Source organism: Phalacrocorax aristotelis, chromosome 6 (genome assembly GCF_949628215.1).
Source record: "Phalacrocorax aristotelis chromosome 6, bGulAri2.1, whole genome shotgun sequence".
NCBI classification, from domain to species: domain Eukaryota; kingdom Metazoa; phylum Chordata; class Aves; order Suliformes; family Phalacrocoracidae; genus Phalacrocorax; species Phalacrocorax aristotelis.
The window spans coordinates 60226065-60246540 of record NC_134281.1 but is presented as its reverse complement, the minus strand read 5'-3'; the positions used below and the strand labels follow the sequence as shown (position 1 = coordinate 60246540).

The following is a 20476-nucleotide window of genomic DNA, read 5'->3' as shown; positions in this document are numbered from 1 at the left end:
CCTGCCAGATTAGCTGTGCACTGATCTGTTGTATAAAATGTCTTCATAAATCTACACCAAACTGATTATGGTACAACCTTGTCTGCTGTGGCTTCTTATATCAAGACCTCTGAAGCTCTTTTAAAATCCAGCACAAAATAGGTTTAAGTTTCAGTTTTATCACTCATACCATTGAAAACTTCTTTGCAGGATTAGATACAGTCCTCAGTCTGGATCACAGTGAGCTCTCCTGATTTAGTGACAGTGCTGCTGACAAGGTTTGTCAGTACAGGTGATATCCCGTCTTAGATCAAGTTTTATAATATAACCTCTACTTTAAAGGTACCCTTTAGAGAGGGACTTCATGTTTAGCCTAGCTTTAGATGTTTAAAATGTGCCTTTTAAAACGTTTTAACTAATTGTCTAGGCCCCTTTGTAGTCTATGGAAGGGGCTGTTCCCAGAGAACTCATCAGGTTTGTATTAGACGTCAGCTTTGAGCGGTTGTACCCCAGCAGGGTCTCTTTTACTCTCTTGCACTCCCTCCCAGGGTCTTTCTGAGCCATACCTGGGCGATCGCTCCCTGTAGCTTTCCCAGGCCACCAAATAAGTGTCCTGGAGGGTGGGACACCATAACCTTGGTCCCCAGCCCTCGCGCTTCACACAGCCTCCTTCAAGGCAGCCGTCTGCTGTGGCGGTAACCTGCGGTGGGTCAGGACATTCTCCAGGCCCAGCCACAAGCACAGAGCTGCTTCCCACGGAGGGAGCGGCATCACATCTATACCTACGCTTCCCTGTCTCTGAGAGACAACATACTGTTATCGGATTCTTTTTTGCCTGAGGGCCCATCTTAAATTGACATGAAAGTCCCAGGACAAGTGACCACAGCGTGGGGTGACACCAGCCAACCCCAGCATGCCTTCGCTGGGAGCACGGCACGCGTACGGCGTTGTTGTGCCACTCAGCAGAGCAGTGCCTGGCTGGAGCCAGCCGTGCCCCGGTCCCTCCACCACCCCAGCCCAGGCAGCTCACCGGCCAGAAGCACCCGCACGAAGCGGCAGCCTCCACAAAGGCCCGGGCACACCTGGGAGAGCATCTCCGAGTCAGTTTGCTTTGCTGCCGCGTATTGCAGGGGCCCTGCTAGGCCTCATTATGCCACCGGCAGTGCCCGTGCACACCTCAGCTGCAGCAGCGTCTTCCATCCCGGGCACTTAAGGCCCTGCTGTTTCCCTGTTCCAGGGTGTTTCAAACAGGCTTGGAGACTGCTTTTGACAGCGTAATGTCTTTCAGTGTTGCCAGCAAAGGGTGTATGTTGACTCCTGCACCCAAACTTCTTCCCCTGGGGCGAGCCCTTCCTCTCAGGTTTGCTCCTGACACCTGCCCTGTTCTCACTCACAAATCCAAGGTGGGCCTCACCGTGTCCGGCAGCTCTGCCCAACACTGGCAGGTGGTTTAGAGGCATCAGGCTTAGCAATGCCGCTCGTCCTGCAGAATGATCTAGCAGATGCGTTCTCACACGGCCTGAAGTTCCCAATTCCCTTCCATTCTTTCTCTGTAAAATGCTTTTGGATAGACACAAGCTTCTTTGGACGCTGTTCCTCATACCCGCTTACAACTACGCAAGGTTCCGCGGTTTCCCACTGACGACCACTTTTACGTGTCATGAGATACCTAATACAGGAAAATAAGCTGGGGGGAAGGAGACTTTGCTTTGCCACAGAGACGACTGAACATCAATGAGGAATTTTATCTTTATTTTCATAATGTTAGCACAATAAACTCACACAGTAGCATTGATCTGTACTTATTTAACAAAATACATTTATAGCAATTTACAAATTCTTTTCCATTTGAAAACATTGCATAACATTTTATTAAACACAATACTTTATATAGAGAATTCTCATTTAAAAACATATTTTATTTTTGAGTATTTTCTCAGTAAAGCACAGCCTAACAAAGAAATTCGTGCCTGTTAGCAAGTAAGAAAATCAGAACACTAAGAAGATGTCACCTGTCAATTTATTTGATTAATTTTAAATTAAGGTATCAGTGGAATGTAAACAAAGAGTAATTTTACAAAAGGCTCCTTATCAAATATACATGCAGAGGTCTGAATTCCAATGTATATATTATTACATTTCTGCTCTCTAATGTAATATAATTTGATAAGCCATTATTAAAAACAGTAGCCTTTGGCACTTTGAGTAAAAAAGAATATATCAATATTTATGTAAAGAACACAATTTCAATGATTACACAAGAGCTTTAAAATCTTTTGTTAAGAAATAGGAAACCTTAGGAAAAATATCACGCTGCACTGGAAATAGTGCAGCAAGTTTTAGAGTAATAAAAGCAACACATATGCCAATATATATCTGACTAAAACCAAGGAATAAAGAACAAACACTCCCACCAGGAATCCTGCTGTTTCCAAAACAGCTACATTGCCAGAGGGAACATTTTCTAATCTTTGCTTTATTGCCGTTATTCTCCGTTTCAATTTTCCATTATCTCCAGGTTCATCTACTTTTGTTCTTTTCCCCTGCACTTACAAACTAACAAATGATTGCATCTTATTTCCCTGCATTGATAGGCCAACAGTGATTGTGTCTTACCCATTCCTTTAAAGCTAATCCTACCTGCTTTATCACGTACCTAGACTGAACTAAATCCAAAGGGGTTTCTTCATGACAATCCCAGTGTTTGTAATTCCTAGGAACCTTGTACAAAATTTGATATTAAATACCAAGGACTAAAGACTCATCCTTTTAAAAAGAACAAACAAATCCTGACTCGTAAATACTAGAGACTGAGAACATATTTCTAAAAAAATTACTCTTTTTCTTTCCCCCTGGCATCTATGATTATTTTTCCCAGCTCATGTGCCTTAAAGTGTGTCTTTAACATACTGCGCCTTTAACATACACAATATGCTGCAACCCTACCGGTTAGCTTCTTACGTGTACCCCGCAGAATACTTCCTCCCAATCATCGAATGTACGATGGGGTCATCTTCTATTACTAGCAGGAAAAGTGTGGTCGTTTCCTTAAGGACCAACCCTCTTCCACAGCACTGGCTGATGGGCAGGTGAGGGAAGCGTTGCTTGACAGGGTTGGCTGACAGCACTTAGCTAAGCCTGGAGCACCTGTATAACTGGGAAGGTATATAAAGCTTTCCATTGACTCTGAATCCCTTCTGTACAAATGCCATCCTCGCACTTCTGAAATTACTTAGGATTGGGGTTAGGTTTGGGCTTTTGTTTTGCTTTTGAGGTTTTTCTTGTGGTTTGCGTTTTTTGGTGGGTTGGGTTTTTTTGGGTTTGGTGGTTTGGGTTTTTTTGGTCTGCGTGTGTGTTGTGCTATTTATCTTGGGCTGGGATGATTCTTCCTTCTACCTCCTACTTGGCTGGGGTAGGGTGGGAATTTCCTCACAGTTCTGTGGGGTAGTGTCTGTAGAAAGGTTCTGACTATGTAGTATGGATCTGGCTCTCTGATACCCTAAATCAGAAGAGGACTTAGAGCAAAACACTCCTCTTAAGAAGCCAGAGAACAGACCTGATCTGCTACTACTTACTCAGTGAGGGGACTGCTAAGCCATTCCCTCCCCCTCCTAGCAGGGATGCTGGGAGGTGTCTGATAGTAGTTCACTTTCAGGTGCAAAAAATCTAGGAGAGCGTGAGCACTGCCCCTGCCTTCCTTCATGGTTTTTAAGTTAAGTCAGAGCCAAATGCAATGAGGCATTTCTTCTAGCACGCCCAGGACATGCTATGCTTACTCCTTTCAGAGCTTGTCCTTTCAACAGTTTTTGGCAATGGAGATTTTTAGCAGGCAATTTCCTTCCTTATAGTCAAAGCTCAATTTACTAAAATAATCCGTGTTCTCTCAGCTGCAGAGACCCTCCATATTCTTAAGTGGCAGTGGTGGGGAAAAAATATAATGCTTAAGAAGGCTCTGGAGGGTGTCTCAAGGGAGGTGAACAGTAGTAGTGGCACAATGCAACACTCATTCAGTGATTCCGCAATACCAAGGCATTCCATTTTTAAAGCGAAGCATAAATCCCCTAAATGATGGTGACTGGGGTGAAACTTGTGATTGTTCTTGTGGCATACTAAGCAAGTGAGGTGGATGACTGCTTCTAAGTGTGAGCTATGATATTAATTGCTGTCTCCTTGGAAGCTGGTCAGGAAAGCGGTCATTTATTTTTATTTACTCACGGCTCACCTTTCATATCGGTGTCCTGCGTTATATGGTTAAAAAGTAATAGAAAAATGGAAGGGTTGCTGAAGGGTGGAATAAGAGGTTTAAAAATGTAAAATCTGAATTACTTGTCATACTTTAAAAGACCCCTTAAAAACCATAATTTAAAACAATTCTACAAGTTAGCCCACTAAGAAGCAGCCTCTTCATTAGTAGCACCTGTTCTTAAACAAAAGTTGAGCAGTAGCAGCAAAACTATTCAAAATAGATAGTTATTCCATTCTAATGGAATGTCACCCACACATTTTTTTGTTGCAGTAGACATCTTAAAGAACTACACAAAAACCTTTGCAATCTTTGAATGTGACAGATCCACTATAACAAAGCTGTAAATATTTCCTACGCTAAATGAATGCAGCCAGCATCGTCATAGTATTAGCAATATTACTTTTAAAGTAACTGCACATCAACGTGTCATGTGTCTGTAGAGTCTAATAAGTATGCGATTTTTTGAAAACATGTAAAGTTATCATCAGCACCATCCTGTATTAAAGATTTGGTGCAAATTCTGCAAAGGTGAATATATACCACTGATACAGCCTTTGCTGTGAAAAACTTCAGTCGATTTTGGACGCAAATATAAATAAAATAAAAAGTTGGCACATTCAGGAAATAAAGTGTCTGTGTTCAAGACCATTGTTTTGATTGACATCATCACCCTCAGATAAACGCTTTGAGTCTGAAGAAACAAGTTGCACGAAAATGTTTCACATTAGTTAGGTTCGGTCATTGTGCTTTCCCCCCCACCACATGCTTTCCACAGGCTCATGCACATTGCACGTCAGCAGTGTTCAACAACAGCTGGGCTGCTGGTCGATGATTTGGCACGTCAAAGGTCAACATCAGCTCAAAACAAGGAGAGCAGAACCTGTGTCAAGATGTGTTTCCTTTGTGGTGGTACGGACCAGTTGATATGTCTCCTCTCATTCCTTGTATGCTCGCGTGGGGGATGTGCCTTTGTAGAAGATGTTTCTGGTGTTCTCCGGACTGCTCCCTCTCTCAGGGATTAAAATGATGTTGCCTTTTCTTCGAAGTGTAGAGTCCCGGCTAGAGGAAATGGACAGAGTCTCTGAGCCAATCTCACTTCCCTCCACTGGCGTGACTCTTATCGTAGTGATTCCATGATGGTGATGCTCACTGTTATCTATGTTGCTCCTTTTCCTGTCACCTGACCCGTAACTGTCTTTTAAGGAGTCACAGCTCTCAGAGTCTCTGTTAAGATCATTTAGCTCGTATGTCTGACGAAGGGTGACTTTTTCAGGACCTTTCCATTTCCACGACCCACTTCCTTCACCTTCTGACGGCATCTGAATCACAGGTCTGTTATTTTCTGGATGGGCCTCAACTCTGACAATGCTACTTGGCTCATGGTCTGTCAAGGTTTTATACCTGATGGCTCCTGTACAGGTGACCGTGCTTCCCTCCGAACCCTTTGGACTGCCCTGAAGCACTCCCTGCTGCTTAGACATGGCTATTACTTGCATGATTCTTGGCTGGCTATTGCTTCTACATGCAACGCTCTTCTCGGCAGCTTTCAGCCATTTAGCTCTAGCTGAACTACTTTTGGGTGATGTGTTCACGTTCTCCTGAGTCTCTTCAGGAATATGCACTAGCTGGGATGAGCCAGGACGTGACTGAATAGAGACCCTCGGCCCGCCAGAAAGACCCGAGTTGTTACAAACCGGTACACTGCCAGGTTGGATTTTCAGGTATTGGCTCGTTGGGCCGTGATGGTCACCATTTACACCCACTCTGGAGGGTTCTGAGCTTGACCTCATTTCAATAGCCCTTGGTGGTGACTGGCCAGATTCGGTCTCTATTACTTGCAGCGACAACTTTCGACTTTCATTCTTGTTCTTCCACTGGGAAAGCAGCTGCTTGGAACGGGCAGAATCCATCGATGCATGTATTGTTGCATTTCGTCTCGCTGGATCTTCCAAGGACGGTGTGTTGACTCTTGGCAAAGTGTTGCTGAAAGTCACCATATTTTCCTTTCCCATTGGGCTTCGTGGTGTTATTATTTCTACGTCAGCATTTGCTCTCTTGATATTGGTCAGAGACCCTGAATCTCTGTGGTTTCTATTCAGGATACTTTCTGTACGGTGAGAGACAATGCCATCACTGCTGCTACCATTTTTACCTGGCAGGATTCTGTTGGCATCTTGACTGAGGTCTGTCAAAGACCTTAGAGGTTCTCTGTGAAAATTTGGGTGAAACACATTCTCATCACTTGGTAAGAAGTTCCCCACAGCATACAGGCCCTGATATTTGAAGAGAAGCATCAACAATCAGTTATGGAAAAAAGAGACATTGTAAGGTATTTTAATTATATGCTTCTGCCTTTAAATAAATATTGAGCGATAGAACTAGTCCAGCTTAACTGACAGGTTATGCTCACTTTCCTTTCCCCACCAGTATATCCCAATTCCAAATTCTGTCCTCAGTCTGGTACATCTAGGTATGTATGAAGTAGTCTCAGGAGGATGACTAGGGGACGTAGGTCATGGCAATAAAGAGTTGAGGAAAAGATGTAGCCTCCTTCAGTTTTCTTCATTTTATAAAGCAACAGATACAGCTGAAGAAATAATGTTTTCTTACGAAAATAACAAAATCAATGTTTGCAGCCTTCTAGGCAAAGCTCTTTTACAGCCACACTACCGTCTGCTCTGATTTACGGAACCTTGTTACAGCTCGAGTTGTTCTCTGCTCTGTGATTCTGCCCTTTCTACTGCATAATAACCATGTAATACAATATCTACATGATAGAACAATTTATCAACTTTAAATCAATTGCTTTCCAAGCTGTGCAGAACGGTAACAAGGTTTAGTTGCACAACATTTTCTTATTCAGCAGACTCACTGTAAAATGCTGTCATTTTAAAAGACTCCACAGAGAGAGTATTCCATGAAAGGGTCAAGTGCCTGACTCAATCACTTAGGTTACTTTACACTCCTTCCAGAGTTATTTGTAGTTTCCCATTATTCCCCCTCCTCTTCCTCTTATTGGTGTGTAGTTTTCAGGGCACATTTACTGACTACTGGCTATTGAGGACAATGTACTCTCTGATGTATGTTGTCATGCAACAGTATACGGAGAAGGCCTAACAAAGAGCGTACTTGTTTGTGGATTTCAAACATGGGAACAACGGTTCCATTTACGAGAATCTACAGCAGCTTAATAATTTGAAATAATATTCTCAACAGAGTGCCTTTCTGCTCACAGTGCAATCACAGAAACTGACTTTAGTAGCTCATGGGGTTTCTGTTATCTACCCTGGCTGCTGTTTCTTCTGCCACTGTGAAAGCCGTTCTTCCCCTGTCACCTTTGTAGACCATCCGCACGTACCTTAGAACATCTTATCACAGAAAAAAGGGGGATATGAACTTACTGTAGTGTTATACTAAAAATCATCGTTGACTTCTCGGGGTCACAAACATCACACACTGGGGCAAAAACATCCCACACGGGCAAAAATGTCAGTAGAAGTTCCCGATTGCTCGCAGGCGCCTGGGCTGACACGGTGCTGAACAGCCAGGGCAGCACAGTCATGTCAGAGCAAAAGGAAATACCGGCAGACACCAACAGGCCTGTCCTACATCCTCCCTTACAGGACACCTCCAAGGTGCTCCTTCTGTTTCAACCCAGTGCAGAGAAGCATAGGAATAACCTGGCTTGGGCATCCTGTTTGCCCTGTATAATTTCCCCAAGAGCTCCAAAGAATCACAAAGGTGTAATAGTGCCTCTGATTTTTTTTGTAGGTTCAGCAATTTACTCAGCTGAGTTGCTGCATATTAATTCAACCATTTTTTTGAGATCATAAAGCTAACGTTGGCAATATAAACTCAGGCTGGCAACAAATACCAATTAATTCAATATTTTTCATGCTTTTAAGTGTGGAGTAGAAGAGATGAGTATCTTTAAGTATTTAATGAAGCACATAATGTTAGAGCTGTTTCTGTATACAATGCCAGATGATTATATACCACTTTGTGCACTGTTATGGCACTTTAAATTGAAATACATATTTGCTTTTTCCTGTTTATTTTTAAAGTGATTACCCCTAACATCATCATCTGCAACACATTTCGACTATATTTTTCGTTATGGCATGTGCCCATGATGAAAGGTTTTCATAAAAAATACCAGTAGTCTTATTACAGCCTTATCAGTATTATTTGCTAAAACTTAATATCACATGAATATTATATTTACCAAATAGAGAGCAATTCCTCCTCCTATAAGAAAGCCACAGTAAACATCAACTGGATGATTCTTATACTGGGTGATACGAGTCAAACCACATATAATTCCGCAGATGATGAAAGCAAAGACCAAGAGGGGTTTGAGGAGTTTTGAGGAGTCTGTTAATGTAGAATTGAAGTACATCTTGAAAAAAGAAAGAAATTAAGAAGCAGTTGAAGAAACTTAAATTTATCTAAGAGGATATTAATTTCTCACATTCCATGTTTCTTTCACACGTAGATCACTATTATACACTAATATTGCAAATAATCTGTTTAATCTTATTTTACAGCCCTGTTAAAATTTGCCCACTTAAGTGTAGGAAGATCTGAAATCACAAGGAATGGATTTCCAAAAAACATAGGCAGTGTTGCTTATTGACATCAATTAGCGTAAGGATTTTATGCCTAAATACCGTTCACAGTCAGAGCCTAAGTGTGCTGTAAATGTGACTAAAGAGCCACCGCTTCTGAAATACAGAAGCCAGATGTGGTGCCAGATGAAAGCAATAACCTGTTCTGACAAAAGCTGCCACCAGATGCTTTAGAGAGCCATTGCTCAACTGGGGGCCATGATGTCGGGGAGGTCACAAAAACTAAGTGGAGGTGGTTCATCAAGTATTATTCCAAATGTTGGCCTTTCCATGGGCAGAATAAGTACTGGCAAGCTCCCAGTACATGCACAATTCCATTATCTAATTTGATTAACTGGTTGTTATTGTTGTTTTCCTGTTTTTTACAGCATGAGTGATGGAATTACTTTAGTTTTTTCTTGGTTTTTTTTTTTTAACTTCAGGTAAGCAGTCACTCATACAAACATTGTAGCCCGTACTGAAGACACGTCATTGGTCAGGCGTGGAAAATCAGCAGTGATCGCTGCAGCATGTCCTACAATTCCCTGCCAGTTACTGATGGTTTTTATTCACTTGCTTTGCAGCAGCACTTGGAGGCCTCTGGGAGTCATTGTGCCAGTTCATCCATGCTGCAATTCTATGGAGGTCAAATGAAACTACATCACATAAATGTTTGCTCCTTAATGCCTCGAGTTTAAAAGCAGGGGGTCAAGTGAAGACGGCAATAAAGAAAAGGCGGAACACATAAAGGTTAATTTGAACGGTAAGTTAAAATATCACCCTGTAAGACAGATAAGCACTGCATTTTATATGTGAATGATATGAGGCATCAAATATACTTTAACATTACACTTTTTGTTGCTTCTTAACAAAGGATGTGAAGCAGTTGAATCTTTTCTGTATTCTTAATAGAGCTGGTTTTATCTTAGCCGTTAGTAGTTCTATTTTGCTTTCAGACAAAGGGAGGGTAAAGACTTACATCCATCCCGCATAGCCAGGCAACACACCACTTCACAGTATACACCAAATGACTTTCTGACTTTTGTCTCGTATAAATGAAAAAGAACAGAGTTGGTTACTCACCGAAATGTACACCGCTGCAAAGGCTGCCAGGGTGGCGTGTTGAGAAGGGAATGACTTTCTGCCAAGGAAGGACACTCAAATTATGCTTCTCAGTTCAAATACACTGTGCTAGTGTTCACTTGAAAAAACACACTGGGTGGTACAGTCATTTTCATCTTACGCTTCCTAATGTTATTTAGAAATATTTAATTTCTAAATTTCTGTTCTATAATCTGGAGAAAGGACAAATGTTAATGAAATGCCTTTGTTCTGAAGTAAATATTGAGCGTGAAATTCTTTTTGTGTACCAAGAAAAGTGTGTGTACTAAGAAAACAGTGGGAATGAGCTAAAGACTGAATGCTTGATTGAGAGAAGTATCTACACATTTATTTCTATAAATAAATTTCCATAATAACTTATCAGTAAGCACCTAATTATACAACTTATTTAATACATGAACCTTGGCCTTATGATTATTCTCACTGACTTCAAACTCCTTTCAAAGTAAGGACTCCGACACTGGGATAATCAGTCCCGAACTTCGGCAACTGAATTCATCATCTTTGCGCCCCTGCTTTGTTGCTCTAATAATGGGGGATGGCAGGGAGACATTCTTCTCAGAGAGAGGCAAACTACATCTTTATTTGCTATGTCTTCAAGTTTATTTTTTAAATTTCATCACTTTATAACATGATAGGAGTGAATGGAGCACAAGGACATGGAGAGGACATTTTAAGAGTTACCGGGTCCCTTCCTAAAGCCCAGAACAAGAGGGTAAATGAAAACACATCCAAACTGTGTGAGACAGTAGGCGGTATCAGGTCTGTTCTTGGAATTGCTGAGGGCCGCCTGCTCCCATTGAAAACCTGGGGACTTGAATGATGTGCACTGCGTCTAGAGTCAGAAACTACAGACAGGAAAATTAAAAGTGACAGCTTAGCTCCTACTTCTCTGACCAAGAAAAGGAGGCTTTGTGTAAGTAGCAGCTACACAGAACCATCACATGCGACCCTCTAATATTTTAACATTATTCTTCTTACAGACCCATTTCAGTCCTCTAAAAACAACAAAAGAGAAGCGATGGGAACATGAAAGAGAGGTTTTTACACAGTAGAGGAAAAAACTTAGCTGGGGGTGAATTCAGTAACACCTGTTCTACGGCGGCGATCTAGTTCATAGCTTATAGAAACCCCAAAAAGCTTTTATAGCCTCTGAGCTCTAGAAGTGAGTAAGATGCAGTGAAGATGTATAGCAGTTCATACGTGTACATTTACCTCCTTAAAATGGCATGGTCGTGTAATGCAACATGCTGGCTGCCTTGGTGAAGAAGGGTACGTCTATCTTGCAGCCACAGGAGCCACTTTCACCTGACAAAGCTCAGCTTGGGCTAAATATTCGAACAATCATTCAGCGTCGCAGACAGGTCGTGCCACGCTAACGGGGCTCCGAGTACAGCCTTTTTCCTGAAGTTATATTTCCTGAGTTACAGATATTTCCTGAGTTAGCTAGTTTAAAATAGCAAAGACTGAAACGTAGTCCTTTACCTTTAAAGACATTTTTCTGCAAAGCAGCAGAGTCTACTTTCTAAATTTCTTTCCTATATATTTTGCCTTGTCTGTTCTAAATAATTCATTGGCGATTACGTGTGTGCAGGTAGTTCAGTGTGCCTGCCATGCTGCTGACCTGAATTTGGGCCCACGGCTCCGGCAGGTTCGTGACTCTGGCCAAGATGAAATCTGCATGATTCCTTTTTCATTTCTAAAGACAGACCTAAATCATTCTTCTTTGACTTTTTTTTCTTCCTTTTTTTTCCCCTGAACAAACCTTTCACAAATAGTACCCCTGGGGAACAAGTTCAGTGTTGAGGACAGGAGGATAAAGGCATGAAAAAAATATAGATGTTTATAGTGGCTAATCAACTCCTTTACCCTGTGCAGGTTTTAGTGCAAGAATAAATCTACTTACAATCTCTGTGGAGCTAATGTGTAGATTTGACTCTATGAAGTTTAGTGCCACTCAGAACTTAACCTTAATTTGATGGCATTTTTATAGTATATAAGGTGTGTCACTACGCTACAGTCAATTTTCTCTTTATTGCATTTTCTATTCATATGCTTTCAGGGCAAGCACAGCATGTTACAGGCTAAATGCGCTCTGTGTACTCTCTAATGGTGACACTGCTTTTGTTCCTCTATTTGTTATCTTTTAATCTAAAATGAAAATAATTCAAGCTAAAAATACGTAGCCTTTTTGTATGGCTTTGTATTGAAAAGGTGAACAAAGGTCTCAAAGAAGACACGTCCTGAACTCAGATGATGGTGTATCGCTCTAAAAGCTCACGCATGAAGATGTGCAGAGGGGGAACAACGATGAGAGAGAGTCATACTGAGAGAGAGAGTCATACTGAGAGAGAGGGTCATACTGAGTCAGAACATCAGCAATGACAGAGGATAGAGAACTCACTGGAGCTCTGAATAGAAATGACTGAAAAGGCTCTTTGAAGATAAACAGAGGAAAAGATGGACAAAGGAAACCACTGGATATTTGGGGATGTTGCAGAAAATGATTTCATACAATCAGCTGGACAATTATGTGTTCTTCTCTATACTTTTCATAGGGGAGTCTAGAGGCAAATTTCAGGAGCCAAAGTTTCTTGGAAGTACAAATAAAAAATGAAGGCCATTAGCAATCTCAGAAGAACGAGTCCCTTACAAGCTGAAATTATTGAAGTCAAATTAACCTCCTGGGCTGCAGATGTTATACCATAACTCCTATAATAGGTGACTGAAGGATGTATTGAACCAGTAGCAAGTGCTGATCGCTTCCGTAAAGTTGAGACAGGCATAAGGAAGCAACAATTTATTAAAGGACGAATGCAATAAAATTGAATTAAGGAGAAACTGAGGGTAGTGCCAGAATATTATAAATCATCAAATGTATCCTCTATGATGGGAATAAATTTGAGATATCAATATATGGTCATCATCCTAAAGAAACAGAAACACACAACCTGATTGTTTAGTCTTAATATGTTACAACTAGTTTTGCTATTTTTTGGAAGTGATGATATTTCAACTTAAGAGTGATCAGCATGTTTGGAATGGCACCAAATTATTGGGCCAAACAGAGCTACAGTCCTCATTCCAGCTCCAGGTCATGGCCACATACATAAACTGAAAAGATATGGCAAATTAATCAATGTTTATTATGAGTCTTGGCCCGCTAGACATATTTAAGACCAAATACATCAAATAATTGTGGGTCTTTAAACATCAGTGAAATCGGTTTGGCCCAGAGAAAGGAGATAGATTACGAGATTGCTGGAAGATACTTAAAAAGTGAATGATTTTATGACTCCCAAGTGTGTCAGCCATTGAAATAAACGGAAAAGCAACCAAACTGGGGGAGAGGTGCCTCAGTGGACAGACAGAACATTTTAATAATATCCACGTGGCAAATATGTAATGCCATGAGGCATAAAGTTAAAACCAGCTAGCCCCTGGGGCTGCATACAGAACAAGAAAGGATTGCAAAGCTTTAGTGAAGTGGATGTGACTGAAGTAACACAGCTTCATGTCTACTAAGCAGGTACACGGAGAAAATTATGCAGCTGAGTCAGAGACAGAAAATTGTAGTCATTTCCAGCATTCTATAATTTTGCTGTAACTTTGCTGGAGAGCAGGAGATTTAAAAAAAGCACCACAATTTTGAAGGATTGCAAAACATTCAATGCTGTGACTAACAGGCAATAAAGGTTAACCTGGTGTGGAAAAGATATGGAAGACTACTGTCGTATTCAGTGAAGAGCTTCGTGATTTCTCAGTAGTGTAGTGCTTATATTTAGGACACTTCATACTAATGAAGTCCTCGAGCTAACGAGTAGCAGATGTATTGGAACAGTACAACTTACTGACTTATACCTTCAGATTCCTTGTATAAATCTATGACCTGTCATCAGTAATTGAATTATCACTGTTTTATCACATCAAGCTTGTTTAAAATAAGATATATAGTCTGGTTTATACCTCAACATGACCGATACGCGTGTCCAAAACCTGCTATTACAAACAACATTAATTTCTCTCCTGGCAGTCTAAGTAGGGAGGCTGAAGACTAAATGATCAAGGAGAATAAACCACCAGTTAGAAACACCATGAAAGAAAAAGCCCGTGTTTGGGAACACACAGATTTGCACTGTTCTCATCCCATCCTTCCTCTAATAAAGGGATTTTTTTCAATGCTGACAATATAAAAAGCTTAATCAACTAGAGAAACAGAAAGCAAACAAACTCCTCCAACAAATCCCCAAACCACGCCTCACAAACTAACACCAAAATGCCAGAACAGTAATGTATGTTACACAGAGGACTCAGATAAAGTACTTGCGTGGCCTCTTCCCCTTTCCTGTTACAGGGAACGCAATAGAACCTATACATATTAATAATTGTATAGGAAATTGTCTCCTTTGAAGGAGCGGAAATAACTACTATCGACTGTGCTTCAGAACCTGACAGTCTTCCAAAGCCCACTCTTGGCCTAATATCTTTATACAGAAAACTGAACATCACTAAAAAGACACTTATGCTCTCACCTTTATTTCAAAAACCTGGCAAAAGTAATTCAGATTTTAACTAGGAAAAAAAAAATCTTGAAATTGGGACAGAAAATAAAAGGAATGCTTAAAAATGTACACAACGAAGGACAGAACCAACCTTCCAGCATTGATAATATTGAGATCCGCTCCTGAGCAAATATCTTCCACAACATATGAATTCTCTGAGCAGGATACATTTAAGGATGTATAGTTAGGCTTGCAAACAGTCAGGAAATATGGTGCCTGATATCCTGTTGATAGCTGTATAATATCAGTAACAAGAGCAGTAGAACAAAGACCAAACACATGAACACCTAGGAAAGAAATCAGCAGAGCTTGTTAACTTTATTATATGCATAATTTAGATGAATTCACTGTGACAAAATACATTCAACGGAATTCTGGTGGCTTGTGTCATTGGACTTGTGAGACTTTAACTGAAGAATAAGATGCATTCTTTTTTTATGAAAACTTATTGCAAAGTTGAATTCTTTAATGTAAAAAATTTAAGATTATTTATGCTTGTTTTCTTCCTGTTGATACTAACATTTCATTTTGAAGGCTTGATGCCCTCCAACATCTTTTCATAAACTGTTATGACACCAGAACTGCCTCAGTTTGGAAAGCAGTTTTCTGAACTGCCTGAAGGACAGCCAGCTCTTTGAGGAGAGCACATGTGCTCATCCAGTCCTTGGACTTGCCCACTGGGATACAGGCTTTTAACAGCATGGACAGCTGCCCTTTAGATCACCGCTCTGAGGATCTCTTATTACCACCAGGGACTCATCAGCTGGCAATAACTTTGTCTACCTTCAGATCTCTGATATTTCTTGAGTACCAAGTTCTTGTCATGAGTCCAAATACTTAAGCCTTTTTGGTAGCAGATCAGTGCTTCTGTCTGATTAATAACGCCAAATTCACAAGGCAGTCGAGGTAAATGCAATTTTTTAAGCAAGCATTTTCCCCTTTTAGTGAGCTTCTCCCCTGAAGATTTACCTCTAATTCTCTATTTGTATTCATATAAATAAATTTATTTTTTATCTTAAAATTGAAAGAATGCTAAAGTCGCTAAAATAGGAAAGAAACTGCAAATTCAGAGTATGAATCCAGAATCAAATTCACGCAGCTTTGAGCTTGTCTTTTTTGGAGATGGAATGGGACGCCGTATAGGAGAAGTGGAGAACATGGGTTATCTCTACAGTCCTCCTTGCTGATGTTGTAACCTACCGTCCCCTCTGCTCACTTCCCCACTGCTGCCCTCAAGAGGATGCTTTACTGGTCATAGGCTGTACCACCTCTCCTGTCATTCCCTCCCGGCTTGCCAGACTACAGAAATCTAGTGTCTAGCCCTCCTCCCAGGTTTCAGCCTGCTGTCCTGCAGGTTGTCTTTGCCTAGGCTGCCCTCTCTAGTGAAAGATTGCCAGAACAGAAAACCTTTCCTTTGGCCACTCTTTGGTAGAGGAAATTAGCTGCAAGCCGGGGAACAAAGTCCAGTAGCCTTTTCAAGTTTGGTTTTCATAAACGACAATTAAAACAAAGTAAAATAAAACAATTCAGCATGTTCCTCTCTATCATTAGGCTGCCAGATTCTAGCCCTTTTCCAAGAGGTAGACACGTCCCAGAAAAAGAATGTTAAATCTACTGACAGTTTCTGACAAGTTGTTACTGTCGTGCTGAATGCTGTGTCAGGTGGGTTGAGCCCTTGTGAGGCGCTGAAGACAGGCAGGGGAAGCCATACACTGAGACCATTAAAAGGAAACCAGCTCAAGGTGGGCAGAGAAGGAAAAACAAATTATGCTTTTAGAAACCCTGACAATAGTACAGGAGAGGAAAGGGAAAACGGGGAGCGGGGATGCTGCGTTACTGAGAATGGGGCTGCTCGCTCGCTCCATTTGACAGTTTCTTCTTGCAGAAGATGATCTATGCCAGTGACAGCCCTGCACTGCTCTGAAAGGCTGTTTCAGAGGAAACCTGCATGGTGAAAATCTAATGTATATGGAAAGCTCTCCTTTGTGACTAACAATTGAAACCCACCAACAAATCTGACAGCTCTTCTAAGAAAAGAATTGAAGTTGCATCCTCCTGCATTAATATTGGCCTCTGTTCCAATCCCATTTCTTCTTTTGGACAGGCAACAGTAGAGGATTCCTTCTCCTATCATTATCTGCAATGACAAAGGAGCTGTTAAATTAAATGTAGCAGTTACTCAGAAGACACGGATTGAATTTAAAGGGCTAAAATACAACTATACCACAAGCAATGTCACCCACTGACATGTACTCGCCTTTAAAAGATTTTTATCAATATGTAAACATTCGGTAATGCACCTTAGCCTGAGTGAGGGCAGGCGAGAAGGTGGCGCTGAAATTAAATGCATACAGTATACAGTGCTCAGTGGAATCGAGGTCTTGATCCACAGCTGCAATTTGACGCTTCTACAACAAAAAAGTAGTAATTAGAAAACCTCCCCTCTAAAATAATCCAGAGCCACTGCAATATCGTAGTGTTCCTGAGGTGGTTTTAGCACTCAGTCTTGGCCTCAAGCCTAGCAGTCCCTAGCAGCTTCTAATTACGTGGCAGCCTGCTCCTCTGTAGTCATTTAATTTGGCTTGCGTTTTAACCAGATCCACAGCAGCAGAAAAAGTTCTGTCCTTACGGTCCCTCTGAACACACCAAGCAAAACAGATTATGAGTGAAGCCCTAGACAAGAGTTTATAATAGAAATAAAGAGAAGAACATAAATGAAAAGTGGTGTTACTTGCTGGAAAATCCAGATCCATTTATACATTTGCAGTCTCAGCTTTGATTGTTTTCCTTGTTAAACAGTGCAACATCTTGGAAATCTGTGCAGGGCTCGTACAGAGTTCAGAATAAGGGTTAGGCTGAACTATTGAAATTAATGAGGCAGTTCTCACCACCAAGAGGAGATTCACCTTGTCTACCCACAGATGCACTGAACACTAATACACGCAAAGCACAAAGCTGACAGTGCAATGAGATGCTGAAGCATCTGAATTCTGCTGAATTTGCTGTAATTACCAGTCAAGTTTGCCCATGCTAAGACCCCCTCACCCTAGGAAATGGGAGATACAACGGACAGGCTTAGTCCAACTCTTTTTTAGCAAAAAGTTTAATATATTGAAATTTCCTTTCTTTGCCAGGAAAACGGAAGTAGCGAAGGTTGTCTCATTACATGGGAAAGTCAGTGGTAAAGGGTTATTTAAGGAATTTTATTTAGATGAGAACTATGGTCACTATTATCTGTCTCTACTTGATCAATTTACAGCTGAAACTTCCCAGAGAGATCAGTAGTATTTCAAACTTAAAAAACAGAGAAACTAATAATTTTTAGGAAGCTCTAAGGAATGTCTGACACAGGGAAAAACAGCAGAGAAACGGATTAGCTTGTGTGATAGAGGAGAAAATTGGGAAAGAGCAAGGGCTATGCCAAGGAAAATTCAGAGGCTGGTATTTCCAAGGAAACTAACTCCCACAGTAGAGGAGGCAGTAGGACTGAAACTGCCAGCAGTGAATTTCTCTCCTTGCTAACTGATTTCCCAAATCAATGTGATTTACTTTCCTGGTGATCACTGTCAGAAAGCACACTGTTACCTTTAAGTAGGTTTTTAATCAGTGGCTGATAAGGGTTTGAACCTACACTGATATGATTAAATAAGTGGTCCTAATGTTTTGGAATGACTAAGTACAGAGAAAATATGTCAGAGGATTGGATTCAGACTTCTTTAAAGCAAATTGTAGTCGTGCTGGAATTCAAGTATATCAATATTCCACACAAATTATCCACGTTGGTAATTTCATACAAGTCCAGTTGTTCCACACTGAAGTCTCCTGTGGTTTATGAACACATATAGAAAATTTCATATATGCCACAAGCTATAAGGCATATGTCAGTAATTCAGATAGTAATTTACTGTAGCATTTCAGGGCTACAGAACAGACCTGGTTAGAAGCGGTTGCTGCTCACCAACAATGAGCAAAAAACCCCAAGACAAAAAAACCCAACACCTATAAAACCCCAAATCCACACAGATCCTTCTGTAGTAACAGTTTGGGAAAATAAATTACAAAATGCTAGATTTGTTGTAAAAAAAAATTACTACAAAGTGAATAGATTTAATATGTTCTCCAGTCTTGGGAAGAACTGAGGATCTCAACAGAAATAACATTGAAAAAAATTAAGTCCTATTCTAATACTTATATAAGGCTTTAAGGAGGGATTGAGACTGGAATTTGCTTGTGTCCTCTCCACCCCCCTTTTTTTTTTTTTTAATTTTTTTCTTATTTACACTTTTTGGTAATATTTAAAATGTGGCTTGATGACACCTGTATTTTATTGAGTCTTGATGACCCTCTGCCTCATGCTGCAGTAAGTACCTGAACTGCAGGGAGAGGCTAGCATACGCTATGCTACTGGAGATCCTCAACTCCTCACATAGCTCATGCTTTCTCTTCTGTATTTGACAGGTTTTACAAACTGTGTAATTCACTGAAATGTGAATGAAAACTAAGTTGTAAAATGCTAAACTCTACAAGATGACAATGGCACAATGGTCATCTTTCTGCATTGAGCTTCATTGGCCTATTTTTCCAAAGAAAAGGGGAAGAATTGGACAAAACCCCCTTAGTTTTTTACTTCAGAAGTGGTATTTAGTAAAGAGCTGATGCTCTACACCATCTTCAGTGCCCTTTATTAAAGGAGATGGTGTATTTCACATTACCAGAGCCCACTCTCCAACTACTACAAGCATCACATCCATGCTCACATTAATACAAATGAACTTCCTGAGGCTTGCAGCTTTTAAGCAGTTGTGTTTTGAAGCTTCTGGATTTACTTTCCTGACTGATCTTATGCTTGATAGGCATGCTCAAGTGTTGTTTGAGTTCCTCACAGGGCACGGTTTCGGTGAGTTGGCTGTACTGCTGGTAGGAGAATGATTCAAGCATGAATAACATTTCCTATTGCAAGATTTCATGCGCTGCTGAGATAATTTAGCTGTAATCAAATCCCTCAATAAACACTCCATAGTGAAATGGGCATCCTTCATCTCAACTGAAGGTGACTGATATCACCTAGACTTGACATCAACCCTCTGAAGTAAAAATCAGCTTTTACCCCTCTACTGTGCCCCAAGTGAGCCTATGTAGATTCCTTCTGTTGTTTCAGGGAAGTCCACTTTGTTGTTATCAGAAACACTATCTAAACTTAAGCAATCTAAACACAGCCAAACTGTGATACCAACAGGTTTTGGTTTTATCACAGTATTTGATATTTGCTGCAAGCATCTGCACCAGGAACACCGAGAGTCTTAGCTCCCAGTTCCTAAATGAGTACAATTTTTATCCCTGATGGTTGTGCAAAATCCTTCACAAATGGTTTCTAAAGCAACCAAAAATCAAACGCAGTAAGAAGAGTTCAGTTTAAAAAAAGACAAATAGACAAAAAACATCCTGGAAAGCAAAGAGAGAACAGCACTTGATTTTTATATGGGCATCACATTTTATAGATTTTGTAATTGCCAATTGGCTAGTATTATAAAAGGAATGAACTGGTTGAATTTAAGGGAATTCAGAGGAGCTGGCAGCAGAGATACATTTGCAGCTGGCCTTAGAGAAGGGCCTAACCGAGATGCGCAGTCATTGCTGTCAGGGGAGAGAAGAGACCCTTTCAGAAGGTTGATTCAGCTTTTTAGGTGCCTGGAATCACCCGTTCGAGGTGAATTTCTCTCTCCTTTTGCCAAACAGGAGTGGTGTGAGAATAAGGCTCCTATGTGAGCTGCCTAAATTCAGACACAATGAATTCCCTCTAGTATATATATAAAGGGAAAGTCTTTAGATTTCATTTTAATTTGACACAGTAATTCCAGCAGGGACAATACTCACCTGTATGGGACAATTTATATTTCTTTTCTGTAAAATAGTGACCAAACTGCTCATATTCTGACAGGACACTTCTGTTCTGTTGAAAT

General features: G+C 40.7%; 2 protein-coding genes across 18 annotated transcripts in view; one reads left to right on the top strand and one right to left on the bottom strand.

The window, feature by feature from the left end:
• PLPPR5 (phospholipid phosphatase related 5) overlaps nt 1-20476 on the top strand; it is a 264334-nt gene that overhangs the window by 90897 nt on the left and 152961 nt on the right. For all 17 annotated transcript variants that reach the window (XR_012661318.1, XR_012661317.1, XR_012661321.1 and 14 more), the window contains one exon: nt 9420-9595. The gene's annotated coding sequence lies outside the window, so the exon portion shown is untranslated. The remainder of the gene's footprint in view (nt 1-9419; nt 9596-20476) is intronic.
• Nucleotides 1715-20476, bottom strand: part of PLPPR4 (phospholipid phosphatase related 4) — a 33677-nt gene continuing 14915 nt past the window's right edge. Inside the window, exons 3-7 of the mRNA XM_075098201.1 lie at nt 16524-16653; nt 14608-14803; nt 9916-9973; nt 8451-8624; nt 1715-6498 (exon numbers count right to left, since the gene is read on the bottom strand). Coding sequence (XP_074954302.1) covers nt 5161-6498; nt 8451-8624; nt 9916-9973; nt 14608-14803; nt 16524-16653 — 1896 coding nt within the window. The 3' untranslated portion in view covers nt 1715-5160. The remainder of the gene's footprint in view (nt 6499-8450; nt 8625-9915; nt 9974-14607; nt 14804-16523; nt 16654-20476) is intronic.